The 25966-nt window shown below is 37.3% G+C and overlaps 1 protein-coding gene, 1 long non-coding RNA gene, 1 other non-coding gene and 1 pseudogene across 6 annotated transcripts in view; 1 reads left to right on the top strand and 3 right to left on the bottom strand.

Annotated features, from left to right (window-relative positions):
* Positions 1-25966, top strand: part of Kansl1l (KAT8 regulatory NSL complex subunit 1 like) — a 179143-nt gene that overhangs the window by 138313 nt on the left and 14864 nt on the right. For all 4 annotated transcript variants that reach the window (XM_029569936.1, XM_017801379.2, XM_017801380.2 and 1 more), the window contains exons 7-8: positions 19319-19481; positions 22337-22444. In XM_029569936.1, coding sequence (XP_029425796.1) covers positions 19319-19481; positions 22337-22444 — 271 coding nt within the window. The remainder of the gene's footprint in view (positions 1-19318; positions 19482-22336; positions 22445-25966) is intronic.
* Positions 3962-4056, bottom strand: LOC115072565 (annotated as a pseudogene).
* LOC115072559 lies at positions 5541-5609 on the bottom strand. Its single transcript, XR_003851606.1, has one exon. It is a non-coding gene; the product is annotated as a small nucleolar RNA SNORD82 (small nucleolar RNA).
* Positions 23156-25966, bottom strand: part of LOC103744460 — a 15706-nt gene continuing 12895 nt past the window's right edge. The window contains exon 3 of the long non-coding RNA XR_607707.3: positions 23156-23785. This is a non-coding gene — a long non-coding RNA (uncharacterized LOC103744460). The remainder of the gene's footprint in view (positions 23786-25966) is intronic.

Here is a 25966-nt window from a genome sequence, read left to right as displayed (position 1 = left end):
ATATATATATATATATATGATTTTTAATCCAGAATGGATACATATTATATATTTTTTAAATGCCTACAAATCCAAGAAGAAATAGAATAACTAAAAACTGGCATAAACAGAAGCTGGAGAGATGACCCAGTAGTTATGAGTACTTGCTTCCCTTGCAGAGGACCCAGGTTCAGTTCCCAGCATCCAGATGGCAGGGTATCAAATGCTGCCTTCTGGCTTCTGCAGGCACCAGGCACATGTGTGATATATATACATACATGCAAGCAAAATACACAGAAAATAAATAACTCTTTTAATATATATATGTTTCCTGATATGATTTTCTTTTTTAATTTGTTTTTATTTTGTTGTATTTTATACCGAATATCTTAATCTGAATAATCTTTATTCAGCACCCTCCCATTGCCCCTCCACTGGAACCTATATACTCTGTCTTGGGTATTAAGGCCTACTGTGTCAAGTCAGTGTCCCCAGACAATCCCCAGTGCAAGTCCATCCACTTGCAGTTTAGTCAGAGCCCTCTCATCTATCTATCCAAACACCTATCATTTTCTTTTTTTTTGTATTAACAGAGCATAGGGTGGGGGTTTATTTACAGAGGAGTGGGCACCCCACCCCCCCATTTACAGCTGCACAGGAAAGTCCACACTCAAATATAGATCCCGTGACTTTCCAATAGCTGCAGAAAATGGTGGGAGAGGTGCTTCCTGGCATTCTTGGCTTATATAACTTTAGCCCCTCCCTGACATGCTGCTAAGGCCAACTGATTGAGTGGGAGGGGTAACTGACTTACCCCTCAACTACTTGATGAGTGTGGGAAGGTGGTGTGACTATAGCTTGCTGCCATAGTGGTTGAAGTACACTTCCAGTTAACACTCCACCCTTTCCCCCAGCTCTTACATTCTTTCAGCCAACCTCTTCTGAAGAAGTCCCTGAGCCTTGGAGGGGATGGTAGGTGTTGGATGATCTTCCTTCTATTGTGGCAAGGCACTGAACTTTCAGGTCTCTGAATCATTTTTTTTCCATGGGCTGTTGGTCCATTTCAGTGGGATTCCATCTACTATAAAAACACAAACAGCAAGAAGCAAGAACATCTAAACAGTGGCTGCTATAATAATCTATTTGTGTAAACACAAATATTTGAATGGTACTTTAGCAGGTGCATCACATCCATCTCAGAAAACAATTGCAGTGGCTTCCCACTGGGGCCTGGGGTTGGTCTGGTCTACAGTACCAGATGTGTATTCCACCCCTAGGAGCAGGAATTTTATCCCATTGAAAATTTGTTAGCGGTACATAAACTAGACCCTCCAGTATTGCACTGGCAGGAACATCTTGTTTGGTATGTTGATAGTGTAGCATGTGGAGTCTGTTGTTGAGCAGAATTATAGGGGATGATTCTCTCTCAGTCATCTGCATATTGCCTTTTGGCACCATGAAAACCACCCATCTAGTGTCAGGGAGTTTCTAGCTTAGTCCAAGATTTATTTCTCCCTTTCCTGTGCTCACATCTAGCAGTGTCTTCAGCAGTAGGGTCCCTTCATCCACTTCCAGTGCACAACTAACATTATTGGCAATAGCCTTTATTGTTTTGGGGACCTCCAGGGCTACTCAGGCCAAAAGCTCAAGGGGGGCAAATCACTTCTGGCACTGGGATTTTCATTTAACAAGCATCTTGCTTCTGGAGGGCTTTCTTTCATCCCCATAGGGTTCCTTCTATGCTTAAGTCTTTTTTTTTTTTTTTTTAACTGTGTATCTGGAGAATTTTTCCCCTTTATTGCCATAGTTCCTTTTAAATATATTTTATAATTTTTATTTCATGTATATGAGTGTTTTGCCTATGTGTAAGTGCATCTGTGTCATGCAATGCCCACAGAGGTCAGAAGAGGGCATCCAATACCCTGGAACTGGAATTATGGACAGTTGTTAGCTGCCATGTGGATGCTGGGAATCAAACCTGGGCCCTCTGCAAGAGCAGTCAGTGCTCTTAACCACTGAGCCATCTCTCCAGCCCCAATACATAGATCTTTTAAGAAGTCAGTATAAACAGAATTGTGTGCTATTAGATGGTTAAAATGTCAAGTCATATATATTTTACCCAAATAAAACTTGTTAGTAAAAATATATGAGACTACAGCCTGGCCTGGCAGTTACATGCCTTTAATTGCAGCACTCAGGAGGTAAAGGAAGGTGGATCTCTGTGAGATCAAGGCTGGCCTGGTCCACATAGTGAATTCCAGGTCTGCTAGGGCTACGGGAAGACCCTGTCTCAAAAAAAAAAAAAAGTATGAGACTTGAAGAGCTCTTTCATAAAAGGCTTGAAACTGTGTTAAAAAGAACACATCAAGGAAATGCAATTAAAAATGATACATTTATTCTTGTGACTGAAATTTCACACTTACAAACAACTAGGAATATCGATATAGATGTAAACAGAATTTTTATAGTTTGTATGAATTGTGGATTCTGTAAAGAAACAGACAGGTAGGAGAAAGAAGGGAAGGAAGAAGGAGGAAGACAGGCAGAGACATAAAGAGTAGACTGGCTTAAGAGTTTGTTCATAAAATTTTGAAGTCCAAGAAGTACCATGGTTATGCCATCTGCCAGCTAGAAAGCTAGGAAAACCACTAGTATAATTCATTCCAAGGCCAGAAGTGGATATTTGTTCTGTGCTGCACTTTCAGAGTAGCACATCCCTTTTGTTTAGTTATCTGTTGCAGAAAAATCCAATCCAAACAGAGAGAGGTTTAAAGCCATTTGGTGTTAGCTTCATGATTCTGTAGGTTACCAGAGCAGCAATTCCTCCAGTCTTGCCTAAGGCTTCTTAGTAAGTGTAGTAAGACAATAATGGGATAAATCAGCTGGAGTCTTCCAGGTGCTGGTAGCCGGACTTCCTTTCATCTCCGTTTTGTCTGTTTTCCCCTGTTATCTCTCCACTTGATCTCTTTAGAAGAGTAATCACACTTCTTACATTGTGTTCCAGGCTCCCCCAAATGCAAGTGTTAAGTTTATTGATTAAAGTGAGTGAATGTGGAATTTAATATGGGAGGGACTATACTAGGACAAGAATACTGAGAGACATGGTACATTGGGGTCATCGTTTGTAACTACCTACCATAGTCCATTCTTTGATTCCCAATTGTTCCCAATTACTGACCCCTCTCTTATATGTAAAAAACCACTTAACCTATTTTCCCCAAGAAAATTTCACACTTAGAAACTTACATAGGAGTATTGATACAGATGTAAACAAAGTGACTTTTATAGTTTATACGAATTGTGGATTCCGTAAAGAAACAAACAAGTAGGAGAAAGAAGAGAAGGAAGGAGAGAATGAATGAGGAAGACAGGCAGAGACAGAGTAGACTTGCTTAAGAGTACTTCTATTTCTGCCTCATTTATGGTAGCCTCAGGTTTGAGGTCTTAGGTGTCATCGAGCATATGTCTAGGTACCTGGACTGAGACTTTAGGTATGGCTTCCCAAGAGTGGCTGTTTGTTTGCAATTTTCAAATATAGCTCCTCTGGATTAAAATTTTGTTCTTGTGAATAATATTATTAGTTATTTGCTCTACAACTAACAGAAATAAGCAGAATAGTAACTATGCAGTTTGGGGAAACTGGAAGAGTAGAGCAGTTATGAAATACAAATAGGCATATGTAGTTTTGTTGATGAAGGTCTATACTCACAGAACTAGTTAACTGTTTTGAGCTTGCAATAGTCCTCTTACTTCTGCCTCCTAAGTGCTGGGATTATGTCACCATGTGACATTTTTCTGAAGTCTCTCTTTTTTTTGTTTTGTTTTTGTTTTGTTTTGTTTTGTTTTAAGACAGGGTCTCACTATGTAGCCCTGGCTGACTTGGAACTCACTATGTAGACCAGGTTGGCCTCTGACTCACAGAGATCTGCCTACCTCTGCCTACCAAGTTCTGGGGTTAAATATGTGGGTTATAAGACCTGTCTGAAACAAAGTATTTAGCAATGCTTTAATAGTATGTGTGCTTTTAGGCCCCAGGGCCTCTTCCATCCTTATCAAGGGGAATGCTAACCTTTACACAGTGTTTTTCTGAGTATAAACACAGGCTCTTGCAGTTTTATATTTGAAATCTTGACACTAAGGACACAGTTTTACCAGTAGTAGTGTCCTGGAGTTAGTCTTCATACTGATGGCATTTCTTACTCTAAGATAGATAGCTGAGTGGGTAGCTACGCAAGTGAATCCACAGTGGAAGGAGATAACCAACTCCCAGAAGTCATTCTCTGACCTCCACATGTGCTATCAAATGCGTACACATGCACACACATGCACACATACATACATACATAATGATAATAGGTTTTTTTAATTCTAGAAGAAACACTTATCTGTATTTTGTAGGGAGCTGTTATACTAATTGTTCTGCTACAGCAATTAGCCAGATGATACACAGGTCTAAGGACTGGAATATTAGAATGATTATTTGCAGAGATTATGATCCTTGTACTAAACAGGATTAATAAAATGCATAAATTTAGTATGTATTTTTGCTTGATGTTGCTTCTTTTGTAATTCTCATCTCTGAAAACGTCACTAATTGTTAACACCTATTTTTAACTAAAAAATAAAAATAAAGACAAAAGTTGTGATTAGGCATACGAATAGCCTATGTACGATTCTAATTATAACTGAGTCTCTTTAAATTGAGTTATTGGGATTATTTTAAGATTTTAATAAAGAAACCAAAATGTTGAAACAAGAATATGTCAAGAAATTTTTGTTTTCAACCAGGTAGACAAGAGTTTATTTCATGTGCGTTTGATGAAAGTAGAGACAGTCGGCTGAGAATGAGGACAGGAGATGGAAAAAGCTAAGAGTTATATATGGTTACGTTCCCAGTCTTCTTTTAGTTTGGGGTATGAGGACAGAAACAATTACCACTTCTGTATTAATACTTACATCCCCTGAGCACAAATTACAAATTATTGCAATATAAGTATAATAACATGATCAGGTCAGGATTTTTAATATAAACGTAGGACCCTCTCTGGTTTTTTAATAATCATCTCCCTTGTGGTATTTCCTGCCATTTCTAGTGTTTTTTAAATTTAATTTTATTTATATTGAGTTTCTGTGAATTTCATACAATATATTTTGATCATATTTAGCTCCCCTCCCCTATTTGCACCTCCTTACTATTCCCCACCAAATTTCATATACTCTAAATATACATGGCCTAGAGAGTCAAATTTGTGTCCTCAAATATCCTTTGGTGTGGGTCTATCCACTGGAGGCTGGTTAACCTACCAAGAATCATACCCTTAAAAAAAAAAAAAGAAACCTGACTCTCCCCTTCTCAACAGCCATCAGTTTCCAATAGTTCCTTGAGTAGGGTTGGGGTTTCTTACCTACTTCCCCATGTCTGAGTTGGGATTCTGTCTGCTTTGAGCTTACATAATGCTTGTGTGTCCTGTTCCATTGCTGTGAGTTCACTTTCTAGTGTTTCTAATTAATGTAAGCTTCCTTCCTGCCTATAGTATTATTCAAGTTTTCTTTTCTTTCAAGCACATCAGCATATCGCACAGCAACATGAGGTTTCAGTATTAAGTCCCTTGACATTCATCACTTGTGTCAAGTTTTCTAAGAGTTGGTTTTTTTTTTTTTTCACCTTATTTCTATGCCCATCTCTAAATCATCTCTAAATCATCTTTTAACCTTTGGTGAATTATTTCTCAGTGATATTGTTGCTCTGAAGAATGCTATTTGCATTTTGAGAAGCTAGTCTTTCCTACAGAGTAAATTAAATATAAAACAGACACATTTAGACTGTGGAATGGGGAGAGGGAAATAATTTTTTAAAATATTTTATTATTTTTATTTTATGTGTATGAGTGTATTGCCTGCATGTATGTGAGTGCACCTGTGTCACGCAGTGCCGCGGAGGTCAGAAGAGGGCTTGGGATTCCCCTGGAACTGGAGTTAAAAATGGTTTGTAGCCACCATGTGCGTGCTGGGAATCGAACCTGGGTCCTCTGGAAGAGCATCAGTGCTCTCAGCCACTGAACCATCTCCAGCCCCAAGGGAATCCATTTTGATGAGAATTTTGTTGTTGTTGTTCATAATTTTTAAGTACATAATCTACAAGCCATTTCATGTATAGTTATGAAAAGTTCCAATGTATTTAAAATCTGAAGTAAATTTTAAAATTAAGAATATTGGGGGCTGGGGGCTGGAGAGATGGCTCATCAGTTAAGAGCACTTACTGCACTTGCAAAGGACCCAGTTTTAGTTCCCAGCACCATCCATAACTCCAGTTTGAAGGGATCCAATGTCCTGTTCTGGCCTCCACAGGCACTGCACATGTGTGGTGCACTTACAGACATGCAGACAAAATATACATATAAAAAATAAATAAAAAATTTAAGGAATAGTATGGGATGGAGAGATACCTCAACGGTTAAGAGCCTCTTCCAGAGGTCCTGAGTACATTTCTCAGCAACCATATTGGGTGACTCTAACTGCCTATAACTGCAGCTCCTGGGGGATCTGCACCTCTGGCCTCTTTGGGCACCTGCACTCACATGCACATACTCACACAGAAACACATATACATAAATTAAAATAAAATCCTTTTTAAAATAATATTATAATTTATTTAAAATAGAACCATTCCTGCTTCAGTTTCTGCTCACTTAAGTTCTTTTATAGACTTATTATGGCAAATTGGCAAAAAAAAGTATTTCTATGTATTCAGTAGTCATTCTCATCACTGCTGTTTTAGAGCTTATCTAATCATATGCTAGGTAGCTTAATAAAACAACCCCATTTTTCAAATTATAATATACTAAAAATTCTGTTTTAGTGTTTTCATTTCCTTTTTAAAATGTGAAATGTTTAGGTTTATCAACTTTAGTTATATGAATAAAGGCTAATTTTAAAATATAGCAAATAGGATTTTTGTATAAATTTAAGTTCCTATTGGGGAAATTAGAAACCAATATTGACAAATTAAATTTCACCAGAATTGTCTCAGATAATCTCTTATACATTGAAACAGAAGAAAAATAGGTAACAAATAATGAGTGGAACTGATATAGGAAATAAGTTAATTCCAGAGTATAAGAGGTACCTGATTAAATGAAGAAAAAGTGGTGATTTATGTGTCACTTAATAGTATTCTTATATTACCAGGAGGCCTGTTCTTTCTCTTTTGTGTCATAGAAGAAAGAGTATCTTCTTTTGGTAGTGAGAAGTAATCTTGGTGGAGGAGTGTCTCTTTTTGACTGTTCTATAGTACAAGGACTTTATGAGTTGGAGAAATTAAATTTACTATATGCATAACATTATTTCTGTGAGAAAATATGCCATATGTAACTGTGGATCATCTGGAAGTTACACAATTATAAAGAATCAAATTATTCCCTATAGGGGAGTAGCACATCTTAGTCATTTCACATGTGGTTTCTAGAAAATACACTGGGTTAAAAATCGTAGTTCAGTTTTTTTTCCAGTGCTGGGGTTGGAACCTAGGGCCTGGTCATGTTAAGCAAACTGTACCACTGAGCTACAACTCCAGCCCCAGTACTACTTCTTGATAGTAATGTATACTGTTGTGCCAAGCTGGAAGGAGCTGGCCTTACTCTTCAGGCAGGCAGTACTGCCTATTGGCTGGGACAAAGCAAACCACTTGGCCATCCCAGATTCAAGAGGATTGAGAAACAGAGATCATTTTAGAAGGGAATTGCAGCAAAGATACAGTGGAGGAATTTGGCCCATTATTATTAAGCAACCTTCCACTCAAGGTCTGCTTTGGAGCTCATAGGTAACCCCAAATTAAGATATTAGACAAGTGGCTGGAGAGATGGCTCAGCAGTTAAGAACACTGGCTGCTTGTACCAGGTTTGGTTCCCAGTACCCCCATGGTGACTAACAACTGTCTGTAACTCCATTTCCAGGGGATCTGAGACCCTCTTCTGACGTACTCAGACATTGCATGACACGATGCACTACACATGTAGGCAATACACTTATACACATAAAATAATAATTTTTCAAAAAGACATTAGATAAATCAAAGAGGGAAAAGACTAGCTACATTATAGACTTGTATTGATATTAAATAACATTAAAAAGGTACATAGTCCAGTGTCTTCCATATAAGCCTTCAAGTGTTAATAAGGGTAATAATAAAGATTCAGTAAGATTTGAGTACAGTGGTGCAGTTTAGTATGGAGAAGTGAAATGTACTATTTTTGAAAGATTACTATGGTGCCTTTGAACATGACAATTTGAAATAGGGAGAGATTAGAGAAACAAGTCAAGTAACTATTGGAATAGATTAGATGTAATTGATAAATACTTAAGTTTGAGTGAAAAGGATTGATATAAAAACATTCTGAAGAATGAATGACTGACTTGGTATGATTAAAGAAAAGCGTTAGGAAAAATAGAAAAAAGGCACTGCAAATAAGAGTATTGCTAAGTTCATTTTGGTAAATGTCTCAGACAAGTCCTAGTAATGGTATACTAACAAAGAATTATGATGTGATAGAACATGAACCAAATCTATTCTTTATTTCATGCATCTGATTTATGTCTGTAAACTCCACTATGGTGTGAATGAAATACCTCGTTCAGAACACAAACTCTAAACCCCATACGTTACACTTGTGTGTCCCTAGTTCTGTTTTGTCTATAGTCATTCTTCCCTTATTTAAGTATCTTTCTTGAAGCCACTGAGGAAAGAATGGCATTCTCCATCTTCTTTGCCTAGGTTAACTGACTGGTGATGACTGTTGGCTTTCTAGAGCTCTGAGAAAGATTTTGATACCAGGCTTGGAGAAGGGAGTGCAATGATGAATCAACAGTATATACCACAAATGAGGGAAAGACTGGTAGCAGACCTGCTTATTATTTGGCATTTATGTACTGAGGTATCATATATTAATACTACCATGTTAAAATTAATTTATTTTCTATATTACTTTGAAGGTAATATGTATATAAATAAATGCAGTGTTTTGTTATTTATAGATAGATCACTTGCGTGTGCCATTTAGGAGTCACATAGCAAATGGGAATCCTATTTATTTAGTGTGTTAAAAACGTTAAAGGAACAGAGCCAGTAGTAGTTTACAGACTTTTTAATATTTATAAAAATCAATCTGTATTAGTGTTCAATCTATAATAATTTTGTTCACTATTTCACTAAGGTTTTTGTTATAGTCCACACTATGTACATTTGTATTATTCCTGGGCTGCTTTATTAGTTACCCTCTTCTTTGTATGTTTCTCTTAGAAAGGCATGTTCATCGGCAGTGTGGATATGTAAATATCTTTTGACATCTGAAATTAGAAGTGCTTTGTCTTTTTCATTACAATTAAATGTTTACAAAGGACAAAAATTTTAATTAATATATAATGGTATTATGTGAGAATTCTGACTTAGTAACTAGATATCTTTAGAAAAAAAGATACACAAAGTTTTTCCGTGTTTTGTTATTGGAGTGAAAGACTTTTTAAATACTCTGCCATATTTCTGTTGCTATGATGCTACAGTGTTCTACTCATTGCTGATAATTCTTAGCAATTTTTCATCCTTATTGATCAATCAGTACAGCTTTTAGCAGGGTTCTCTAATTATCTCTGAGATCCTTACTTAGTCAATGTCAACTTTTCCCTTCTTGCTTAAAAATAGAACCAAATTATATTCAGCACAGAAATGTGTTCTGCTAAAAATATGCATTTTCCTATAGATGACCATAGAGGAAAACAGGACAAGTTCTCCCAAATAGGGAACATATAAAAGTAGAACTTAAAAGAAATAGAAGGCTGGAGGTGTTGCTGAGTAGTGGAGAGCTTTCCAAGCAATGTGTCCCTAAGTGCATTCCTCAGCACCACAAGAAGTACATATAGTAGAATAAAAAATTATTGATTTATTGTAATGTATATAGCCAAAGATGCAGCAGTTCATTACAAGAAATCTGTTAAACTCAGGGCTGGAGAGATGACTCAGCAGTTAAAAGCATTGACTGCTCTTGCAGAGGACTCAGGTTTGATTCCCAGCACCCACATGGCAGCTACCAAACACTTGTACCTCCTGTTCCAGAGGATACAACATCTTCTTTTGACTTCCTTGGGCATTGCATGACATGGGTGCACTTGCATGCATCAGGCAATACACTCATACACATAAAATAAAAATAATAAAATATTCAAAAGAGAAATCTGTAAAACTTTATTGAAGATATTAAAGAAAACTTAAATGGTAATATATGTTCATTGATAGAAAAATTAAAATACTGCAAAGAAGCGAGTTCCACATTGACGTGTATACCTTAGTGCCTATGAAAAATCTCAAAAAAAAAAAAAAAAAAAAAAAAAAGCAGGCCTGGAGAGATAGCTCAGTCAATAAAGTACTTACTACACAACATGAGAACCTGAGTTCAATCCCAAGAAACTACTCTATGAAAGTCAGGTGTGGTGGCATGCACTTGTAATTGCACAGCTGAATAGTAAAGACAGGTGAACCCCTTCATCTTGCTGTCTGGCCATCCTACCCTGCTTGGCAATTTCCAGACCACCAGGAGAACCCATCTACAAAACAAAACAAAATGTGGGCATGCCCTTAAAGAACAATATCCAAAGTTGTCCTCTGTCCTCCATAATTATGAACACACGTATACACGTGGACATGCATACATGCACATGTGCAAACACATACTGAGCTTACACACATTTCAAAGGGCATATATGTATTGTGTGTGCGCATGTGTGTGCGTGTGATTGCTTTGGAACTTGACAAGTTTATTTAAAAATGTATATGGTAATGCAAAAGATCAAGAATATATGTGACCCTCTGTGTAAGAATTATAGATCACTGACACTCTAATATTAAAGATATGATTTCTCTGGCACCCAGCTGAGAGGTGTTATGTAAGATGGATGGGGCTTTTCATTCGCTAATAGAAGACGGGATGTCAGGAGTGAGGGCGGTAGGGGGTGGTGGTAGGGTAGAGATGGGGGAGATCTGAATATAATGAAAATTCATTGTACAAAATTTTGGAATCAATAAAATTTCTCTTAAACTATAAAAACAAAGAAGAATAGGTTTGACATTGTCAGGGTGCACATATGTCCTACCAGATAATGGTAGGAGCCAGGGGAACGTGGTGCTGCTTTAGGGAAGCCGGTTTGGGCACGGTAATCTCTCTTAACTAATGGTTCTGAGACAGGTGGTTCTCCATGTGGGGAAAATGCAAATTGTATTTCTATCCTTTACATTTAGAAAACAGTGTAAACATAAGCAACCATGTGGAAAAGGGTATGTGTCAAAAATAAATAACAATAGAAAACAAAGTCAAAATATAAATAACTAAAAGAAGAAAATGTCGACCAGCTAAAAACAAGCAAAAGTCTGAAACATGCCATTTCATAGTATGGATTCTATTCATCTATGAATTTAAAACCTGGCCACCTCATTGGCAATTTGAAAAATACAAATTAACAATTAAGTACTGTCTGTACCTACCAGTTTTGGGGAAAAATAAAGTAACCTAAGTTTTGGTATGGATAGATTAATGGGAATGTTTCACGGTTTTGTAGTAATTACTATAAGCATCTTGATCAGTTTGGTACTGACTAGGCTTCTAGAAGGAAATATTTAAATATTCTAAAACAAGGTGATTTTTGTGAATCAGGATATGTAAAGTATTCAGAGAAGCATTATTTGTGAGACTACAAACTAGAAACAAATCAGATAGTTCAAAATAGATTTGATAAGTAACTTTATGACATCCATGTAGTAAAATTAACACACTATATACAGAAACATGCAACAAACATGAATTTTATACTAGGTTTGAAACCAGCAAAAATAATAGTGTTTAGGGACACACAAAGTATGAGTCTAAATGTAGCTTATTTCTATACCCTAAGTTGTATCCCATTGGTCTGTCTCTCCAAATGCCTTTACTGTTATAGGTATGTTTTGAGATTTGGAAATATAAATCATCCAACTTTGTAATTGTTTTCAAGATTGTTTCGGTTATTCAGAGCTTCTTCCAACTGTTAATGTTAATATTAGTCCTAAGCATTTTGTGCTTTTATTTGCTAGTATAAGTAGTTTTCTTAAGTTTTCTTAATTTCTTTTGAATTACTCATTGCTGATATATAGAAATACAATTGATAGAACCTTACATTTTTTCTGATTAAATAGGTAGAGTTGCTTTTTTATGGATTCTTTGAAATGTTCTCTTTGTCAGAGTATGTCATCTGAAAATAGTTTTCTTATTGTTCTGACTATAATTTTTAGTATAATGTTGAATATCAGTAGTGGAGAGAAAAAAGATATGGTCATCTGTCTTATTCTGAATCTTAGGGGGGAATACCAATATTTTTTTGTTAAGTGTAATTTGGGGTGGGCAAGGGAGGTGGTGTGGATTTGTCACCCATGTCCTTTAGGAAGTTAAATTCACAAGTTTCTAAATATATGTATTGGAAGCAGTACCACAAGTGTTAGTGCTGGGACAGAGTATGTACATTTATAAATTAAATGTTTTGGCAAAATTGCTCTCAATATAAAATTGAACCAAATTACACTTCCATCAGCAAAGTATCAGTGAGCCTGCTTCTTTGCATAGTTAAACACAATGAATTGCTAAACATTTGAACCTTTCAAAAAGCTGACCCAAGTCAGCTGGAGAGACAGGTCAGTGGTAAGAGTGCTTGCTGCTCTTGCAGAGAACTGGAGTTAGTTTCCAGCACCCAGGTGTGGCAGCTCACAACTGACTGTAGCATTGTTGCCTACTTATTTGTAGGAACTCTCCACATGGACTAGAAAGATTCTGTTTTTACTACATAGTTTCTCTCTCTTTCTCTCTCTCTCTCTGTGTGATTTGATATTTTCTCTCCAGCCTATCTTTTGCCTTTTAAATTTTTCTTGAAGTTTCTAGATATTGAACCCAGAGCTTTGCATATACATTTTCTTCTCGTTCTTCTCATACATTGTTGGTTTATTTCTACTAAAGATTGTGACAGGTTTTTGCTCAGTATTTCTTATTCAGGAGAAATTATCATGACTAAAAAGTATTTCCATTCTTCCCTGTCACAAAAAAGTAGCATAGGTCTGGTTAATATGAAAGTTCAAAATTCCTATAGGTTAAGTCTAACAGTTGAAAAGTACCATAAATATATGTTGAACTTCATTCAGGAAAGACTTCTAATGAGGAAATAGGCCTTCATATATAATAGTGGCATATTTAGATTTTTACAATAATGAACTTAGTATGTCATTCCTTCTTTCTCCCTTTCCTCCTCCTCTCCTAGTCAGACATACTAAGTACCTACTATGTGCCACATTGTGCTTAAACATTAAAGATCCCATAGGCAGTCTAATAGTATCAACAGATTAGAACTAAAACCATTTTCCATATACCGTATAAAAATATAACTGCTGGGTATGGTGGCACATGCCTGCAATCCCAGCACTTGGGGGCAGAGGCAGGCAGGACTACAATGAGAGCCTGTCTCAAAACAAACAGACAAAAGCAAACAAAAGGAGATGATTAATTTTCTAATGTCTCTTATAGAAACATCAAAGTTTTTATGGAGGATGTAAAAGGTCTTCCTAAACAGCAGACATTCAGTACTCTGAATGAAGGAAATCTCAGTTAAAAGTTTGCCAGAATGCCACCTGGCTTCCCGCCACCCGAGTGGGAGAAGGCGGGGCTTTCCCTCCAGGCCACCATGGCAACCAGGAAGGCAGCACTCTCCTGGAGCCAGAGATGGAGATCAAGCACTGCCACACCAAGTGCCAGCAGGAGTGAACCCTGAGCTCAAGCATCTGTCAACCAAGAGCTCTTCGAGCATCTGTCGACCAAGCTGATCGCCAGTGATGACATGAATGAACTTCTCCTCAGGGAGTTGAAGCTAGAGCAGCACTTGAAGGAGAAGCCCCTGCAGCAGGGAGCCAGTACCCCCCTAGACCCAGCTGACGGAAGTGCACAAGCATTCCACTGCTGCCCTGAACCCAGGGAACCTGAAGTCAGAATTCCTATAAGAATCCAATCTAATCATGGCCAAGTTGAAACTGCAGATGATTATGGAAGCCTACACTACCAAATATGGAGGGTTGTTGTGGAGGAGAGTCTTGAAGAGGACTTTGCTCTTCTGTATTTATAGCATGGTTCCTCAGAGATCTCAAAGTTGACAGCCGTGTGGATGATAATGGCAGCACTTACTGCTGCTGCTCGACTTGAGTGACTTGGGGGCCTTCATAGACTTCTCCAGCCCGTGGCCATGATGGCCTCCCACCCCAGAGCACGTGTGGGGCTCCACTCAACAGCTGAGAAATGAGTGGGGATCTGCACGGTTGGCGGGAGCGGGACCCAGGCACCAGCTGAATCTGCTCTATCCAGAGGATTATATCTGAAGGATTTTGACCAGTGGACCAAAACTTTAGCCAGTCAAATGAAGCAGCAGTGTTCCAGGGGATCCAACACCCTCTTCTGAATGCCATGGGCATCACAGGACATGAGTGTGCTTTATACATGCAGAGAGAAACACTGTTTGAGCCTGAGAACTTAAGAAAGAGAACTTAAGTTCTCCTGTTGTATGCTGGAGCTGTGGTCCCCTTCTATGAGCTGGAGCTGTGCCCCCTACTTCGGAGTTGAGCTGTGGACCCCTCCTGTGAGCGGGAGCTGTGGTTCCCCTCCTGGGAGCTGGAGCTATGGTCCTCTGTGGGCTGGAGTCCTGGTCCTCTCCTATGAGCTGGAGTTGTGGTTCCCTTCCTATGAGCTGAAGCTGTGGTCCTCTCATGTGAATGAGCTCTGGTTCCCCTCCTGTAAGCTGGAGCTATGGTTCCCCACTTGTGAGCAGGAGCTGTGGTTCCCCTCTTGTATGCTGGAGCTGTGGTCCCCTCCAATGAGATGGAGCTATGGTTCACCTCCAGTGACCCAGAGATTTGGCCCCCTCCCATGAGTGGTACCCTTTTAATAATAGGGACTCTCAGTCCCAGGAGGGATATTTGGAATGAACTGTGCTAGATCAGGTGCTCACCCACTGTTGAAGATTAATGCAACTCTCACTGGAGAAGTTTCCTTATGAAGCAGATGGTGATTGACACACAAACTTATGGCTTTGTAATGTGCAGGGAGGAAGGGGCTGCAGAGCACTTATCTCTGGGTGGGATGCCTCTGTCAGGTTCCTGGAGCTCAGGGCTTGGGAATCATTGTAGAGGAGGAGGTAGTGGGATTGTAAGAGCCAGACGTAGTGGATGACCATGGGTGGGTGGGGGGTGGGGCAGAGTTCTCCAGACAGTTGACCAGTTACTCATATGAACTCACAGCAATGGTGACAGCATGCACAAGTCCTATGCAAACTTGAGTGGATGAACCCATGTTGGAGAACATTTGGGGATTCTAGTTAGACTCTATAGGCTTTATTACCCAAAGAGAATACATTGAATTAAGTGTTGGGGGCGGGGATGTAGGGAGGTGCAGATGGGAGAGGGGATATAATTGTCATCAAATAGTATTGTCTGGAAATCGCAAAAATTCAACAAAAATGCTAAAAAAAAACCTTTTAGATATAAATTATATTTTTTGAGGGGCTGGAGAGATGGCTCAGTGGTTAAGAACACTGGTTGTTCTTGCAGAAGACCTGGGTTTGAATCCCAGCATCCACATGGCAGCTAACTACTGTCCGTAACTCCGGTCCGAGGGGATCCGACAGCCTCTTCTGTCCTTCGCGGGTATTGCACGACGTGGGTGCACTTACCTACATGCAGGCAATACACACATACACATAAAATAAAAAAAATAAAATACAAAAAAAAAAACTTTTGCTATTTTTGAAACTCAATAACTTAATATATGCTCAAAAATATGAATAGCTTAGAAGGGGAATGAAATGACTCAAAGCTGGGACTTTTTTTGACCTAGAGTACTATATTACCTGATATAGGCAAATGGTAACAGAGCGAGATTAATAGAGCAATACCATGTACATAGATTTAAATATTTAAATTTTATTGAGTTCTGTAATAATGCATATAAGTAAAGCAATCCAGATCAAACATAATAGAATGATTGCTAATGAGGGTAAAAGGAAATATCAGGAAACTAAGGATTAAAGAAAGCATAAAACAGTGGTTATACATTGTGTGGTTATACAATTTATCTACTATTGGTTATCTGAATTGTTGCTGATTTGGACTATTACTAATAAAGCTGCTAATATATTCTTGTACAACTTTTTGTGTCACTGTATTTTGGACAGTTTCATTTCACATTACCATCAGAAATAATACATAGGATTTCTGGCTTCTTAATGTATGCCATAAGCCAATATGATCAATGCTTTTCATTTCAGCCAGTCTGCTAGGAGTGTCTGGTTATCATACGCACATGCTGCCTACTTTAGGCTTAATTCCAATTCTTTTTCCTAGCTTCTTTGTTAATCTAAGCATATAATGTTTCCTTTTTGAACACTGTCCTAGTATTCTGAAGATTTAAAAAATATTCTCAGCTCAAAATACTTTCTGATTTCTTCACTTACCTTGTATTATTTAGAATTAATTTCCAAATATTATTGATCTGTATTCTAATTGCCATGTGATTAAAAAAAGTTTTGTATGATTTCGGTCAGGCTTTTTAAATGAACTGAGATTTGTTTTATGGTTCAACATAAGTCTTATGTATGTGAATGTTGCACACTTATAGAAAGAGCATAATCTTGGTTTGTATGTATTAGTTTTTGAATAAGTGTTTTGGTCATAATGTTTATCACAGCAATAGAAAAGTAAGTAATATACTCAGTAAAATGCTTGCTGTACAAGCATGAAGACCTGAGTTTGCATCCCTCACCCATATAAGAAGCCATGAGCAGCGGCACATAATTACAATCCCAGCACAGGGGAGGCAGAGGCAGGAGGATTCCTGGGTCTTGCTGGCCAGCCAGTCTTACTGAATGGTGAGTTCCAGCTTCAGTATGAGACTCTGTCACCAAAATTAAAGTGGAGTGTTACAGAGGAAGATGCCTGACATCAACCTCTGGCCTCTACACATGAACATACTGGGGCTTGCACTTGTGCACTCATGTGCACACACACAGATGAATACGTACACACTCATATGCCACACACACAAATAATTTGAATAATATATTTATTTAACAGAGGGGAAAATGTAGCAAAATATTTAATTGTACAGGAAGGCAGGAATCAAAGAAATATAAGACAAATATCTAATATCACAAGTCAACAGAACCAATTGCCTCATTTTTGGAAAAGTAAATCTAACAAACTCCTAAGATTCTTCAAAATAACCCATTTGACTTGGCATTTATATATCTGTTAATACATTTTACTACAGTGATAAAGAGGAAAAGCATGTAGTAAGTTCAGAAAAAGCATATGATAAAATTCACTATTAATATATTTTAAAAGTTCTTGGCAAACTGGAAATATATTTTGGTAAACATATCATGAAAGTCCTACAATTCACGTCATTAAAGAAAATTTGTGTGTGTTCATGTGTGTGCACCTGTATTTGTGTGGAGGCCAGATTGATGCCCAGAGTATGCCTTTCTTGTTTTTCATCTTATTTTTTGAGGCAGGGTCTCTCACTGAACTGGGAGCTTGTCAGTTGGCTAAAATGGCTGGTCAGTGAGCCTTCAGTATCCTCCTGTCTCTACCTCCAATCACTGGGATTACAGGAGCATGCTGACAGATGTGGTTTTTTACATGGGTGTTGGGGATCTGAATCATGTTCTCTAAACCATGTCCCCAGCTCTACCTACATCATTTTAAAGTTTTATAAATTGAGGTCATTCCTTTCAATATCACTTGCAAAAAAGAATATTTCCTTTGGTCATTTTTCTTTTCATTTTAAAAAATAGGTTTTTTTTTATGTGTATGAGCGTTTTGCCTGCATGTATGTAAGTGCACACATGTGTGCAATGACCCAGAAGAGGGTGTTGGATCCACTGGAACTGGAGGTATAGACAGTTGTTAACTGCCATGTGAGTACTGGGAATCAAACCTGGATCCTCTGCAAGATCAGCAAGTGTTCTTAACCTCTGAGCCATCTCTCCAGCCCCTCCTTTGGTTATTTTTTAGTTTTTTACTTTAATAGTGAACATGCAGTATGGCTAGAATTTTCAAATAATAATAATAATAAAGATAATTAGGATTAAATGAAAATGACTTGAAAATAGTATATTTGGATTATCTCCTACTGAAGACTAAAGGAAGCTAAATTCATTGGTAGAATAAGAAAGTTGAGCACACTTGTGGGGACATGTTCAATACATAAAAGTGAATTTCATTTTAAATATCTTTTACAATGGAAACAATATTAAACTGAAAACATCTAGTAAAATGTATAAGGCTTTATACATTAAAACTTGTGTGGATGTATGTCTTCATGTGTGTATACCACATGTATGCAAGAGCTTAGAAGGTGGCATCAGATTGCCTGAAGCTGGAGTTACAGGTGGTTGTGAGCCACCTGACGTGGGTTCTGGGAGCTGAACTCAATTTCTCCAGAAGAGCCACAAGTTTTCTTAACTGCTGAGCCATCTCTCTTGCTCCAGATGTACAAGACTTTTATAGGAAATATTTAGTTTATTGTAATTAAGTATGACCAAGTAAATGAAGGACTAGGCCAATGGTACAGAATCTTCTCTCTTTATTGTGACTTCCTTTTATGGGAGAAAGACTTATTTTCATGGGCATTGCACTTCATTTTGAATAACCCAAAAGGGGCTAGTCACACCTCACCAGATTTGTGGTCAATGCATTTGCTTCTGTCATTTATCCTACAGCAACAACAACAACAACAACAACATCATCATCATCATCATCATCATCATCATCATCATCATCATCATCATCAGTTTTTCTCACACATAATCTCCCCCAGATGGCCTGGAACTCATTATGTAGATAAGGGTGGCCTCAAATCACAGAGACACACCTGCCTCTGCTTGGATTGAAGGCGTACACCATCATGCACATCATTTTACTTTTAAGTGTGTGTGTGCATGTGTGTGTGTGTCTGTGCACAGGAGTGCCAGTCCTGAAGAGATCCTCTGGAGATAGTTGTGAACCACCTCACATGGGGTGGGAATGGAACTCAGGTCCTCTGTAAGAGTAGCAAGTGCTCCTAACCACGGAGCCAACTCTCCAGCCCTTAAATCTTTTGAAAGCTCTTCGGATTGATTTAGTAAGCCAGGACTTTTCTTCTGATGGCATTCAGACACCTTATTATAACTGTTAAACTGTCTTGGATCACATTTTAAAGCAAAAATAGAACCTTTAAATTATATTTTCTACTTGCAGACTTCACCTTCAAAGGATGCATTTTTAAATGTTACGCAAATGCCTTACCTGCCATCAGCTTCAAGTTGGGGTAACTGTGAACACAATTCCAAGTCTCAGATGTTAAGAGAACATGTTTCAAAAATAGATTCCTCTTTTCATCCCGTTCTATCATTGCCATCAGGTAAGCTACCTCAAAAATTTCTAAGGAGCAATGCTTTCTGTAATGAAATCTAATCCTATAATAAAGGGAACCTCATAAAATTTTATTAGTTGTATTTTCACTGGAACTAAATCATTCTCATGAAGAAATTAAACTAGCCACATTTGGAATTAATTTTCTATGTATGTAAATTGATTTTTATAATTCCTATTTTTAGGAATTTTTATAATTCCTCTGCAAAAGCAATTCTTAACCAATGAGCCATCTCTCCAGCCCCTCTAATTCCTTTTAAATCAATTTGATTTTCTTTGGAAATAACTAGTTTTTAATCTCTTTTGTTACATTGTATTTTTATTGATAACATGGCTATGTTGAAATGTTTCTTGGTAGCAAGTCAGTGTTCAAAATAATAAGTTTCATCATGACTTGGTCATAACATACTTTGTTCATACTCATCCCCTGCACCATTGTCCTAGTTTGTCTTCCCTTTCCTCTTGCTGGTCCCCTTCCTCTTCCCAAATAGTCTTCCTTCTCCCACTGATCTTAGTCTTCTGTGCCATTTTGCACGGAGTTCTACTATCTAATATGTTTTTACTTATTATCAGCATTCAATTTCAAGTTGCAAGAAAACTGTCCATTAATAGGTTTAGTCAAGTTTGAACCTCAAGTTTTCTATAATCTAGAATTGAGTAAATAAAGCATATATACCCCCACATCCCTGTGATTTTAAATTTGCGGTTCTTAATTTTCCTACCTTTCCACTATAGTCTATGTTGGTACTCAATATATTTTTTAATATTTTACTTATTATTTTTATTTTATATGCATGAGTGTATTGCCTATATGTAGGTAAGTGCACCCATGTCATGCAATGCCCAGGGAGGTCAGAAGAGGGCATCAGAGCCCCTGGAACTGGAGTTACAGTTGTTAGCTGCTTGTGGGTGCTGGGAATCAAACCCAGGTCCTCTGCAAGAGCAGCCAGTGCTCTTAACTGCAGAGCTATTCTTATTTATCTCATCTCTTTTTGTAAAATCCAGACACTTCATTGGTGTATCCTGATATATGTATGACTAGTTTTTTACTGAATTTTTGCAAATTTCATACTATATTGATCATATTTAGAACCCCTCCCCTATCTGCACACCCCTTACTACTACACACCTAATTTTCTGTACAATTTGTAGCCCACATGCCCTTTCATGTAGGTTCATCTACTGGAGCCCTGGTCAACCTACCAAGTCTCACCCTCAAGTGAGAATGACTCTCCCCCTCTCAGCAGCCATGGGTTGCCAATGGTTCCCCAGGTAGCATTGGGGTTTCTTGCTTCCCCATATCTATGCAGGGATTTTTGTCTGGCTTGAGCTTTAGATGTAACTTGTGCATGCTATGACCATTGATGAATTCATATGAGTAACTGACCAGCTGTCTGGAAAACTGTTTCCTTGTGATCATCCACCTCTTCTGGCTCTTAGAATCTTTCTGTCTCCTCTTCCACAATGAACGCTGAGCCTTGGGAGGCAAAAGATTGATAAAGGTATCCTATTCTGGGATAAGCAGTATAGCTAGTTTTCTTAAAGATCTTTTATCACTAGCAAAAACTTACTGTTTTTAAAGATTATTTGTTTCTCAGGAAGAAGTGTAGATGTCCATCCATTCATTCATTCATTCTCTCCCCCCCCCATTATGTACACCATTAGATGGTCATTAGATGTCCGTTCATTCATTCTCTTTCTCCCCCCCCCCCCATTATGTAGACCAGGAAAGTCTGAAACTCCTAGATACACTTGTCTTTGCCTCCTAAGTACTGAGATTAAAACTGTGTACCACCTTGCCTGACACTATCATTTGTAAAGATTTTGTTTTTACATTCTTCAATTTTTTTACATTTATTTTTATATGTTGCATGGGAGTGCACTCACCATGATATTTGCTTGTGGAGGCCAGAGGACAACTTGCAGGAACAGATGCTCTCTTGCTACCATGTGGGTTCCGGGGATCTTATTTGGGTTGTCAGGCTTATTAGCAAGAGGCTTTACCCTTACCTGCTGAGCCATCTCATTGGCCCAGTTTTTATATTCTTGAAAGAAAAAAAAACTCCTTAATAAAAATACTACATTTGGGCCAAAGAGAGAGCTGTCTCAAGAGGTAAAGGCACTTGCCACTAGGCCTAAAACCTGAGCTTGAACCCTGGAACACACATGGTGCAATAAGAAAAGTGAGTCCCATCATATGTCCTCTGACTTCCACATAGCACTTGCATATCCCTCTTATACACAATAATCAAATTTAATTAAATATGAAGCACGTCTTATTTATAACTTGGCTTCCCATTTTGAATATAAAATCTGCAAACATTTTAAACTGAATTTCTCTAAGTATTTAAAGGTAGACAAGCTTGTCAGTGTTTAATCTTTGTAAAACTAGCTTCACTTGATACTAATGGATGCTAGAATGTGAAACTTGAAGTTTTCATGTATCCTGTTTATAGCAGTGTTCCCCTACGTAACTAAAACCATATAATAATATCATTTAGGAAACTTCATTATTTTAAATGCAGTTGGCAGAGGGCTGTAAGTTTTCTTAAATAAGACCTTTTGGGTACATTTGTTTTCATTCATCTAAGATTATTATATTTGTGACTATACTTTTTACTACTTTAGGGATGTGTTAAGAGCTGATCACCTGTTGGCTTTTGTTTATTAAATGAATCTAATTAGCACCTTCCTAAACGTTGCTACCAACATTCTTGGAAAATGTATTTTGATGCTTCTGAAAGTTCTAACTTTCTAAGCTTATCTACTATTTATTAAAATTAGTATTAGTCTATGAAAAGTGATATTCACTGAAAATAGTTTTTTTTTACTTTGTTTTTCCAGATGTGCCTCTTCATCTTCATTTTGAGACATTATTTAAAAAGACTGAAATAAAAGGAGAGCTTGCTGAAAATAAATTTGTAGGCAACTATATCATATCATCATCAGCTGGTATGTCATATTTACAAATTGTGTACATTATATCCTTTTTATATCTTCCATATTTATTTTTGCATTAAGTAAATAAAATTTAACAAAAAGAATCCTTAATTATTTAAGTCTTTTCCTATAAACCACATACACAAACAAAAAGCATGTGGGTTGCCTAGTGCTTGAGACCCTAGGTCCTAGCCCTTTAGATGGAGAGGGAATAAGTGGGAAGGGTTCAGGGAGATATGAAGGAATGAATGAACGCAGGAGCAATCCTAGCAATAAATTTATGATACCTACCAAATGAAAATTACAAAGTACTGATAAATAGAAAAAAGTACTTTTATATGGTAAAATTAAGGGTACTAATTCTCTTTATTAGTGCAGATGTTTAGTACAATGTGAGTTGGAGTTACAGTAGACTTGGTGATCTTAAAATTAAGGGAAACTTTGTATATATTATTAGAATTCGCGTACGATTATTATCAAACATGTTATAATTAAATATGTTAATAGAAAAAAAAAGAAATAATGGGTGTTAGGGATGGAGAGGTGACTCATTGGTCAGTTCTCAGCACCCACATGGAGACTAACAACTGTCCTTAACTCGAGTTCCAGGAGATCCAACGCCCTCTTCTGGTCTCTACTGGCATTGCTTCCATAGGTACACTTACATACATGTTGGTAAAACATTCATACACATAAAATAAAAATAAATAAAAAATTATCCCATACCCCCTCAGGAGAAAGAAAGGGGCAAAACATAAAAGGAATTTCTAGAAAAACTGTTGAGAAAAATGTAGCTCAACCACAGAGGGAGACAGGCCAAAAATCTCTAATAGTGTAGATTTTTATTTTGTTTATATTCAAGAAAAACATCATGAAACAGACCATAAAGCTTATACTTTATTGTATAATCAAGAAAGTTGGGAACCATTTCATAAATAGTATTGTTGGGTTTTTTGCACAAACAGTTTTCACAATTATATCACACCGTACATCACAATATTTTCTAGTTGGCTTCAAGAATGTAAAATAAGATTTTAAAATCTATACAATAAAACTTCAAGAAAATGATAATGAAATGTTTATGGGTGTTCTCAAAGGATATGAGAACATTGTTTACACTTGAAAGCAATTATAGGAAAAACAACATACTTTGAGTTTTTGAAAACTTGTAATTTTAGTTTCAAAAAAGTCACACAAAGATAAATTATTTTCAGGTAATAAACATCTACCTGAGAAATTGCAGAGTAAATTCAATGTATGTCAGATGAGTATTATAAACATCTGCTGTTTTAGGGCTGAGGAGGGGGGTGTGCTTGGCTCAGTGTCTGATGGCCCTAGGTCCAGTCAGCAGAACTGGCAGGAGGGAAGAGAAACAAAAACCCAACATCATTTATAAATTGCAGCAACAACTAGATAGAATATGTAATCATAAATGGCAATATCTCTGATTAAAGGTAACGAGGACTTAAATTAAGAAAACTTCAACCATTTACTAAAGGACATAACAGATAAGACAGTCCTATATGGAGCGAAATACAGCATTCTTATCAGAAGATAGTTTGTAAATTGAAATGTCAGTTTTCTCTAATAAATAGGATGCCATTTTCATCAGAATCACAAAAGTATTTTGAAAGTTACATTTATTAAGAATTCTCTTCTTCCTAAATTCTCAGTACTTGGAAGGCTGGCAAGGGCACTGAGAGACTTTCAACATTTTATTTTATTTTTATGTGTATGCGTATATTGCCTGCATGTAGGTAAGTGCACCTGTGTTGTGCAATACCCACAGAGGTCAGAAGAGGCTGTCGGATCCCCTGGAACTGGAGTTACATATAGTTGTTAGCTTCCATGTGGGTGCTGGCATTTGAACCCGGGTCTTCTGCAAAAAATCCAGTGTTTTTAACCGCCGAGCCATCTCTCCAGGCCCAGGAGTGAGAGTTTTAAGCCAGCCGGGGCTACACAGTGATTCTGTGGAACACATGGTGAGACAGCCCATACTAGCCTCAACGATTGTTCCCCTGTCCCAGTTTCCTAATTCCTGGGATTATAGGTGTAGGCCACCATGCTTGGCTGAAATACTCTTTGAATAAAATTATTCTGGTTTAACTAAGAGAGAAAATGTTGAAGGATGGCTGATACTTTAAAAGAGCAAAAGGAGTTTCATGTATCAAAATGTTTTATAAAGGGGCTGGAGAGATGGTTCGGTAGTTAAGAGCATTTGCTGCTACTGCAGAGGACCTGGGTTTAATTCCTGACACCCACATGGCTAATAACTAACTTCAGTTCCAGGGAAATTTGACGCCCTCTTCTGATCTCTGTGGGCAGTGCATGACATGGGTACTTACATGTAGGTAATACACTCATACACATGAAATAAAAAATAAAATGTTAAAAAATGTTTTATAGTTATAATCATTAAAATATGCTAGTGTTGATGGAAGCCATATAAAGTAACTAAATATAAGATTAAAAAGCCCAAAGATAGATACAAAGACTCACTATATTTTCTTATTAGTATGAAAGCAGGCTTAGTCAATAAATATTAATGACGCATTCCTTATATGCCAGCACTGGTTGAAGGGCTATGTAATCTAATTATTTTAACCCAAAGGCAGGTATTATTATTATTATTATTTAAATAACCTTTCCTAAATTACAGTGGAGCAAGGGTAGACCAGTGGCTCAAAGGCTATCCTCTTAATAACCAACTTTCATTTATAATCAGTTGCATTAAGTAATGACTAATAATGAGGTCAGTACTTACACAAAACATTAAAACAAATTTAAGCTAGATGAGTTACATGTTAACAGTGCCTTAACAGGTAAAAGAGCTAGATATGCCTGGTGATAGTCATAATGAAAATGAGAATACCAAACATTTGCTGAGGAGTTACATTAGATACTTTGTGAACGTTTATTATTTTTGCCTATTGAGAAGGCAAAATACTGTAAGTCAGTTCTATTACTACAATAATAGTATTCTCATACTTCACATAACATTAAGAACTAATACATGGCTTTTGGAAAGCACTATAGTGCATTTATAAGACCATGTAAATATATAATTATATAATTACTGTGGCTTAAAAATTACCTTGTTTACTTTTCTAACTGCCCAGAATGTTTACTGAACAGCAAAGTCTGTATTATGACCTATTCTTTTCTTTAAATCTAGTCTAATCTTAAATATGAGGCAGTCTTTATTCAGAAGTGTCTCAGCATTTTTGCAATAATGAAAAATCAGCAACAGCTTGAACTTAATAGAATTAATTGGTTTAATTATACACTAGAATGTGTAACTTTTTATTTTATAAGTGTATCGCCTGCATATATGTGAGTGCATCCGTGTCATGCAATGCCACGGAAGTCAGAAGAGGGTGTCAGAAGAGGATGTTGGATTCCCCTGGAACTAGAATTAAGGACGGTTCATAGCTGGCATGTGGGTCGTGGGAATCGAACCCAGGTCCTCTGCAAGAACAGTCAGTGCCATCTCTCCAGTCCCTCTCCTGTTTGTTTTTTTTTTTAATGTAATTT

This window comes from Nannospalax galili, unplaced genomic scaffold (genome assembly GCF_000622305.1).
Source record: "Nannospalax galili isolate Female #2095 unplaced genomic scaffold, S.galili_v1.0 scaffold281, whole genome shotgun sequence".
In the NCBI taxonomy this organism is placed as follows: domain Eukaryota; kingdom Metazoa; phylum Chordata; class Mammalia; order Rodentia; family Spalacidae; genus Nannospalax; species Nannospalax galili.
This window is presented reverse-complemented; position numbering and strand designations above follow the sequence as displayed.